The 8,962-nt window shown below is 43.5% G+C and overlaps 1 protein-coding gene across 1 annotated transcript; it reads right to left on the bottom strand.

Annotated features, from left to right (window-relative positions):
• Window positions 1–201: 201 nt before the first annotated feature.
• Window positions 202–3,794, bottom strand: Il5 (interleukin 5). Its single transcript, XM_051168039.1, has 4 exons — window positions 3,268–3,794; window positions 2,483–2,515; window positions 518–646; window positions 202–438 (listed from the first exon to the last, which is right to left on the bottom strand). Exons 1-4 carry the CDS (start codon window positions 3,403–3,405, stop codon window positions 340–342), a joined length of 399 nt encoding a protein of 132 aa, XP_051023996.1. The 5' UTR covers window positions 3,406–3,794; the 3' UTR covers window positions 202–339.
• Between the last annotated feature and the right edge of the window lie 5,168 nt (window positions 3,795–8,962).

Below are 8,962 nucleotides of genomic sequence, written 5' to 3'. Positions count from 1 at the left end.
TAAACTAGTCACAATGGTGAATGTCTTTCATCTTAGCACTCAGGAGGAGGAGGCAGGAGGATCAGAAGTTCAAGGTCATCCTTGGCTACTTTACAAGGTGAGGCCAGCCTGGGCTATGGGAATTTCTGTTATACAAACACAAGAAGAAAGTTAAATATTTTGTCACATGTAAATGATCAATGTTTGAGGACACATATAGGCTTAGCTTGACTACATGATGTGAATGTGAACGGAAACAGCATATGGTAACCCCTTCATTTGTACAATTGTGTGTTTTATGCATCTGTTTAAAATTTAACTTAAAGCCTGAAGTCCTGTCTCCACTGAGCCACCTCAACCTCAGCCGTCCATTGTCCATTCTGTACTCATGACGCCAAGGAATTCCTGCAGGTAATCCAGAAACTGGCGCGTTCTCCGTCTCTCCTCACCACACTTCTCCTGGGGAAAAGAACAGACTTTGGTAGGCTCCCGGAGAAAACAGCTGCAGCCAGGCTCACAGGGTTCCTGGGGCACTTACTTTTTGGCGGTCAATGTATTTCTTTATTAGTGACAAGTTTTGGAATAGCGTTTCCACGGTACCCCCACGGGCAGTTTGATTCTTCAATATGTCTAGACCCTGAAAGATCTCTGCGATGCACAGCTGGTGCTGAAAGAGGAAGATTACGAGGGAAAAAAAAAAAAGGTCAAGGTAAAAACATGTGTTGTATTAGCCATCCCATAAACTACATATGTTTCAAAATATCAGGCCATATGCAACCAATACATGCAACTTAAATACATCAGCCAAGATGTGGTGGTGCTTATTCAAGCCTTCAGGAGGTAGAGGTAAGAGGGTGAGGAGTTCAAGGGCAGCCTCTGAGTTTGAGACCAGCCAATGCTACAGGAGACTGTTTCAAAAATACCAAAACCCAAGTCATGATTTGGGGGCTGGAGAGAAGACTCAATAGTTAAGGCTGCTTTTCCAGAGGACCTGGGTTCAGTTCCCAGCACCGTTGTGGTGGCTTGCAACCATCTGGAGTCCTGGGATTAAAAGTGAGTGGCCCCACACCCAGCTTTTCTTCTCATGCTTTTCTTCTATTTAGAAAAATGAAGTAATGATTTTTGTTGTTGTCTTTTGTTTGTTTGTTTGTTTTTGGGGTTTTTTTTTTTTTTTTGAGACAGGGTTTCTCTGTGTATCCTTGGCTGTCCTAGAACATCCTCTGTAGACCAGGCTGGCCTCAAACTCACAGAAATCTGCCTGCCTCTACCTCCCAAGTTCTGGGATTAAAGGTGTGCACCACCACCACCCAGTGAAATAATGTATTTCACACCAGAATTAAATAATGTTCAAGTGTGTACAATATCATTACATAGTCATATTCATTAAACTATGCAGAAATTACTAATAGAGGGCATTCATCATATTTTTATGTCTACCTTCCATCACCCAAGAATACAACCCTCTGAGCTGGAGAGATGGCTCAGTGGTTAAGAGCGCTTGATGCTCATGCTGAGGACACAGGTTCAGTTCCAACACCTACATGATGGCTCACAACCAACCCGCAACTCCAGTCCCAGGTGATCCGATGCCCCTCGTTAGCCTTCAGGGACACCAGACACATACATGGAACACACACACACACACACACACACACACACACACACACACACACACGCAGGCAAAATACTCATACACATTACAAGGAATATAGCCCTAAGTTACTAATACTTTCAGAAAGATACTAGAACGGGCTAGCTCTGGAACTCAATGGTAGAGTGCTTATTTAGCACAGGCAAGGCCGTGGGCTTGATCCTCAGCAATAAAAAACAAGGGAAGGAAGGTAAAGAAATGCGCCGGGATGAAGAAAGCCACGGACAGAACCAAAGGGAGCCTAGCAGGGCCTCTCGCCACGTGTAGAACTGTGCAAAGAATCATTGACGTGAGACTGTCAGGTAGATGACTGACAGCTCCAGTTGATCACGCCCATAACAGATCCTGCTAGCTCAGAGTCATCCCTAATATTGATTGGTTGGTCCCTAATATTGAGTATCTTGTAGCCCAGGCTGGCCTCTAGCTCAGCATGTGCCTGAGAGTGACCTCAAGCCTCTGATCCTCCTGCCCTCGTTTCCCCATTACTAAGATTACAGACATGTACTACCACGCCTAGTTTATGGAGTGCTGAGGAACGAATGCAGGGTTTTGTGCGTATTAGGCACTTTATCAATTAGGCTGTATCTCCAGCCCTCTGATGTTTGTCCGTTTGTTGTATTTCTTTTTGATACAGGGTCTGGCTACGTAATCCAGGCTGGCCTTGATTTTCTATGAACCCTAAGTTGGCCTTGGACTCATACTACCCCTGCCACAGGCCCCCAAGGACTGGGATTACATCATTTGCCGCTCACTTAGTTATAAGCACATCCACCCACACCAGAAAGCAAGAGGTGAGTGCCTCAGAGCTACTTGTTCATGCAGTCAGGGCACTGGAGCAATCACTTCACTTACGTTTTTATGAGTAGGAACAGGAAGCCTCACTGTCTGCAAAGGAAAGAGAATAGAGTCGTTTTAAAAGCATCTTGGCTTTTTTTTTTTTTTTAAATACAGTGCTTGCTGGTGGTAGGGGTTTTTAATCTGTTCATCTCTGCATTAACACTAACACAGTCATAATTGCATTATTTATAGCAGAGTTTAACGTGTAGGAATGAACTGTCACAATTTGTTTTGTTGTGTGTATGTCACAAATTATTTAATGGGCTTAAAACATTTTTTTTTTTTTGAGTCAGGGTCTCACTGTGTAGCTCTGACTGACCTGGAACCTGCTGTGTAGACCAGGCTGGTCTTGAATTTATAGAGATCCACCTGACTCTGTCTCCCAAACTCTGAGATTAAAGGCACGTACAACCACACCCATTTATTTATGCATTTTAAAGAACAGTAGAGTCAGGTAAGGTAACACACCCACAATCCTAGTATCTGGGAGACATAGGCAAGAGGATCTCCTAGGAGCTGGGACAGCCTGGTCTACACAGCATGTGTGAGGCCAGTCAGGGTGGCATAGCAAGACCCTATCTTGAAAATAAAACAAAACTGTATAGATGAAAGTTGTGGGGGGCTGGAGAGATGGCTCAGTGGTTAAGAGAACTGACTGCTCTTCCAGAGGTCCTGAGTTCAATTCCCAGCAACCACATGATGGCTCACAACCATCTATAATGTGATCTGATGCACACTGTATACATAATAAATAAATCTTAAAAAAAAAAAAAAAAGAAAGAAAGAAAGTTGTACTTTACCTCATTGCTTGTCAGTAGAGCTCGGTGAGCGGACAGCTGTATCAAGGTCTCTTTCACCACGGCACTCATGGGAATCTCCATAGCAATGGCCCAGACACAGGGGAGAGTTAGAAAGCTCAAGTGCAGGAGCACCCTCATGATGCTGAGGTCTTCACCGCTCGCCTTTAGCAAAAGAAGAGTGCAGAGCAAGGCTGCATCCCCAAGCAATTTATTCTCTCTCTTTGAGGAAATGAATAATTTCTAACAATCAGATAGAGGACACCTAATAAAGGCAAGCACTGAAACTCAATGTTTCCAATGCCTTTGCTCTTCAAAGAAAAACAGTTTTTTTGTTTTTTGCTCTTTTCATAATAGTAAACAACTCTACCTCCACTCCTGTTTTAAAAAGCATTTTCTATAACAACAAAAAAATTTTGTTTCTACAGCCTTGCTCCGTGGTTATACTCCACTCAAAATATTGAATTTCTCTTTAAAAGCTGTGCATATATGGTGAGTCTCTAGAGAGGCCCACACTCACACACTGGGATGCAGGCTTTTCTTTTCCTAAGCGTCCTTCTTTGAACCCCCCTGCCCCACCCCATGCTTTATTATGTGTTAAACTTAATTCCTAATAAAGAAAAAAAAAGATGCATTCAAACATATACCTGCAAACAGAGTTATGCTAAAATACATAAATATTGGGAGTGTCTTGCTAGGTGTGATGGTACACATGAGCAGTCAGGAGGATCAAGAGGTGAAAGCCACCCTTGGCTACATCAAATATGAGGTCTGCCTAGAACACAGGAGACTTTGTTTCAAAGAGCCAACGAGAAAAGGCAAAGTGGGTATCTTTTCAGTTAAACAAAACTCTATGTTGTCTGTAGCTAGACTTACCGGGATTCAAAAAGGAACTCGGTTAGAATACAGGGTTTATTTCCAGTACTTTGAAAGTGTTATTGCAGGCTGCTTAGGATAAGTAAGTTATACAAGTTAATTGTTGTTGATCAAATCATGGTCACGTCAATTACTAGTCTATATTACAAGAATATACATCCTAGGTTTAACGGTAGATGTGATTCTATAGATAGATAAGGTAAAATAGTTACATAAGGTCTTCAAAAACCTCAGAGACCTGCAGAATATGGCATTTAAAGACGTTTCTTCTATTTTAAAGATTCATTGACAACAAGACAGGTTAATTCCTGGCAACACCCAGCCTACCTCAAAGAAGATGAGCATCAAAGAACCTCCTTATGGAGATGTCTTCAAATGTGGCAAACCAGCCATTAAGCAAAATGTCCTTGTTTCAGCCACTGACAGAATTCTGCCTAAAAATGGGCAAGTTTGAATGCAGGCAGAGTGGCTGGCCAGAATATGCCCAGACAGGGTAAGCAAGTCCTCAAAAGTTCCTGCCTTACAAATGTCTGTCAGATATACTGGGCCAGAAGGCTGAGGATGATGCTTCAACGTTACAGAGAGTTTTGAGTGACTGCTTAGGTAGCAAACTGTCTCTGTCATTTTTTTTTTCTCACTTTGAAAGCAGCTAACCTGCACTTCCTGTTTACTCAGGTAATTAATTTTATTCCTTCTCAAGTCTCTGAATGGAGTTGAAGACCAGATAGTTTAATTTTACAATTAAGCTTAGCTGTTTAGGGGTTAAGATGTTTTTAGGTCTAGATAGATGTTTTAAGTTGATAGAGATGAGATATGATAGATATTGATTTACATTAAGAATATTAGACTCAGCAAGACAGGAAAGATGTTTTCTTCAAGGTTGCCAAATACAAATAGCCAAAACACTATGAATGTAACATATATATAAAATTCCTGATTATTTTTGTGGTTCTTCTTGCTGTGTGTAGTTTATTTTATATGTGTGTAATAATATAAGTGTAAATAAATATATAAATATGAATATAAATAATATATATAAATATATAAAAAAGAAAGAAAGAAAAGAAAACACTCTGGGAAAGACACTTATTAAAGTGGCGAGTCCAGCTGAGTTACATGGTGTAGGTTTCTGATCAGCATCCTGTCTGTTCTTAAAAGCCCAGCCCAAACTGAATGAAGATAAGCAGAGCACTCATCGGTTCATATGACAAACAGTGCAGGGTAGAGGCTTCTTCCTGTGTTGCTTCAGTGGCTTAGTCTTGACCCAGTTCTCAAACAGCGTTTGAGGGGGTCCCGGGGTGACATCTCTCTGTCTCTGGTCACACACAGCAGGAGGAATCAAGTTTTGCATTTCCTCTCACTCTCTTTTTTTTTTCCTCCCTCCCTCCCTTTCTCTCTTTGATTTGTGGTGGGTTTATTGGGCAGCAGTCTGACATGTGGCCCAACTGTCCGTGCTGTGGGCCGGCTCCTTCCTCCCGCCTCAGTCTCCCGAGTGCTATGTCAGCCATGTCCCACTGCACCTGGCTCCAGGCTTGCTTCTCTCATTGCTCAATCAAAATAAGCCAGTCTCACTGCACTCACCAGTTTTGTGATGCAGAGGAACCAAGCCGGAGCCAAACGGAAAGCTCTTCCCTGATGGCTACCACTCATAGTGCTGGCAGGTGTTACGTTGGCGGCTGAGGGAGGGTTCTATCAACAGTCTTACTTATCTGTGGACTCTGTTTGCACGGGCCAACCCGCCAAGCAAGAGGTGCCATCTGGTGCACTAGTGGTAAGTCTGTCATGGAGGCAACCGCTCCACATGAGGGAATACCCAGGGAGCCTGGCCAAAGCTCACAGCTGGGCCATAGGCCCTAGCAGGGAAAGTGTTGCTGATGTTGTGCCGAGTGGATATGCCCTGCCTGTCATATTGTCTTCTAAGTAACTATGTACATGCCCATAAGTCAGTGCTGCTGTCAGCTTTGGTCAGGGGCACTCCTTTTTTTTTTTTAAATATTTATTTATTATTATGCATATAGTGCTGAAAAGGGCATCAGATCACATTATAGATGGTTGTGAGCCACCATGTGGTTGCTGGGAATTGAACTCATGACCTCTGGAAGAGCAGTCAGTGCTCTTAACCACTGAGCCATCTCTCCAGCTCCATGGGGCACTCCTTTTTTAAAGTTGCCAATGATAATTGCAGAGACCCATAACTGAGAATGTGTGACTATTGAATGCTCAGCCTCGAAACGGGGTATCTATATCAGCCGCTCCAATGCCAGGAAAGACAGCAGGAAGGCGTGGACAGGATGCATGTGCCTAAGGAAGTGGTAGAAGCTGTGTGTGTGTGTGTGTGTGTGTGTGTGTGTGTGTGTGTTGTGTGTTTTCATATATATACTGAGGTTTGGGCTCTTGGCTAGACATATCCGGGTTGAACACTCTCAAGTATTATGGCTCATTTCATTTTACCTGCCAGCAATAACATAGGAACCACAGTGGGCCTAAAATGATGCTCTCAAAACCCAAGCTTAGTCCTGGCAGGGCCTGGCTTGCCCCAGAGGTCAGGAGATACTAATTCTATTTCCCTTTGATGCATTCTGGCTACCCTGAGAAAGTGTGGGCTTAGGTGAAGGCTTCGGGGAATTGCCAAATAATTAGCGTTACTCCAGCAAGGTTTCTGAGTGAGTCAACACCATGATAGAGCTACGCAGGCCATGGAGGGAACAGCAGATTGAAAAGTTCTCATATAGCCAGGCGCAGTGGCACACACTTGTAATCCCAGCACTTGGGAGGCAGAGGCAGGTGGACCTTTGTAAGTTCGAGGCCAGCCTGGTCTACAAAGAGAGTCCAGGACAGGCAGGGCTACACACGGAAACCCTGTCTCAAAAAGAAAGAAAGAAACAAAGAAAGAAAAGTCCTCAGGCTAGCCTTTACTAAGCAGGCAAAGTGCAATAGCTGCTGTCATTTTTAGGAAAGTAATGCTAGCTGCTATGAGAAGGCTGAACAGGGAAAGGCCATGGTTACAAAATGCGGATGGTGAGATCTACGCTAAAGCACAGCACAGCTCATCTGTGTGAAAGTGGACGCTCAGGCCCGGCTCAGCTACTGCCATATGACTTCCATGGGCTCATGTTTTCAGATACCCAGTTAAAAAAACGAAACCTAAAGTTTCACCTACTATACCTACGCCGATTTCCTACCAAAAAAAAAAAACCAAAACCAAAAACAAACAAAAAAATCCTTTCCTGTTCAAATCTGTACTTATTTTTGTTTGTTTCTCTGTTTGTTTGAGACAGGGTCTCATGTAGGCCAGACTGGTTTTGAACTTGCTCTATACTCCATGAACTCGGATCCCCTGCCTCAGCCTGAATGGCAGGTGTGTGCTGCCCATTGTAGCTCTCCAAATGTTGTTAAATTGTAAAGAAATACACTGTTGCATGAAATGTTTCTTATGTTTCTTCTTAGCTGTTAAGTGTTGGCTCCAGTGGCATCACATTAATTTAAAAAAAAAAAAAAAAGCCAAACGTGGTGGTGCACGCCTTTAATCCCAGCAGTAGGCAGAGGGAGGCAGATCGCTGTGAGTTTGAGGCCAGCTTGGTCTACAAAAAGAGTCCAGGACAGCTAAGGGTACACAGAGAAACCTTGTCTCAAAAAACAAAACAAAACAAAAAATAATAATAATAGAAAAAATGAAAGGAAAAAGAGGCAGACCTTTTACCTTGCAAAACACAATGACTATAACTATTGTCAGAAATGCCTCCCAGCCCCACCAGCCTGGCCTCTGCGTTCTGAATCCGTGGGTCCCACTATAGCCGGATCATACACTACTGTCCTTTGTAACGGGGTTCTTGCATTTGGAATAATGTCCATCTTCAGAGTCCATCAGTGTTCTAGCATGTGTGAGACTTTTCTTCCCTGCTGAATAATACTCTACCTTACATACAGGTCCTGTTTCCTTTGCCCACTTTTCTGTTGATGGACGCTTAGATTTCTTCCCTCTTTAAACTACTATAAATAATGCTGAGTGTGGACATGTGCACACATGCTTTTCTTTTCTTTTTTGGGTATAGGGTCTTGAGTATGCTAAGCTGGCTTTCAACCCACTATGTAGCTGAAGATGACCGTGACCTCCTGATTGTCCTGCCTCCACCTCCCATGTGCTGGGATTACACGTGTGCACCACTACACCAGGTCCCTCCCCTCCTCTTTCCTCTCCTCTCCTTTCTTTTCTGTTGAGCTGGGGACTCTGGCAATCTAGCCCAGGCTGTATCTCAATCTTCCAGCTTTAGCATCTCTTGTATTGGGAGCCCAGGTTACAAGTGTGCCCCACCACAGCTCAGGATCATGTGTCTCATAAAGCTGTGCCACTAACTTTCCCCCTATGAGTTTAACCTTCTCAACCTGACTGCAAGCATTCTTCGAGTAGGAATGCTATTTATTACCTGTGTGTGTGTGTGTGTGTGTGTGTGTGTGGTGCATGCACTTGAGCATGCCATGGTGTAGAGATGGCAATTGGAGCACAGCTTGTGTGAGGCACTTCTCTCCTACCACGTGGGTTCAGAGAGTAAACTCGGGCCATTGGGCTTGGTGGCATTGGTGGCAAGCACCTAAGAGGTAAGCCATCTCTTGTGGATGCATAGAGTGGGAACGTTAAAACAACATTTGAAAGAGCCTTGTTAATAGAAATTCCCAAACGGGAGGTGATGATTTTCTTTGAAAATTTAAGGGTACATTTTATTTATTGTATAGTGTGCCCCAGCATATGAGTGAAGGTCAGAGGGGAGCAGATTAACCCCTACAGTGATCGGTTATGTTATAACATGAGCCTTTGATGTGACAT

The sequence above is a fragment of the Acomys russatus genome, chromosome 25, assembly GCF_903995435.1.
Source record: "Acomys russatus chromosome 25, mAcoRus1.1, whole genome shotgun sequence".
In the NCBI taxonomy this organism is placed as follows: Eukaryota; Metazoa; Chordata; class Mammalia; order Rodentia; family Muridae; genus Acomys; species Acomys russatus.
This window is presented reverse-complemented; position numbering and strand designations above follow the sequence as displayed.

Coding starts and splice junctions, on each gene's coding strand:
- Il5 (XM_051168039.1), bottom strand. CDS start 3,405: ATGAGGGTGCTCCTGCACTTGAGCTTTCTAACTCTCCCCTGTGTCTGG. Junction 647..2,482: donor CTGTTCCTACTCATAAAAAC/GTAAGTGAAGTG, acceptor TTCCTCTTTCAG/CACCAGCTGTGCATCGCAGA. Junction 439..517: donor AATACATTGACCGCCAAAAA/GTAAGTGCCCCA, acceptor TCTTTTCCCCAG/GAGAAGTGTGGTGAGGAGAG.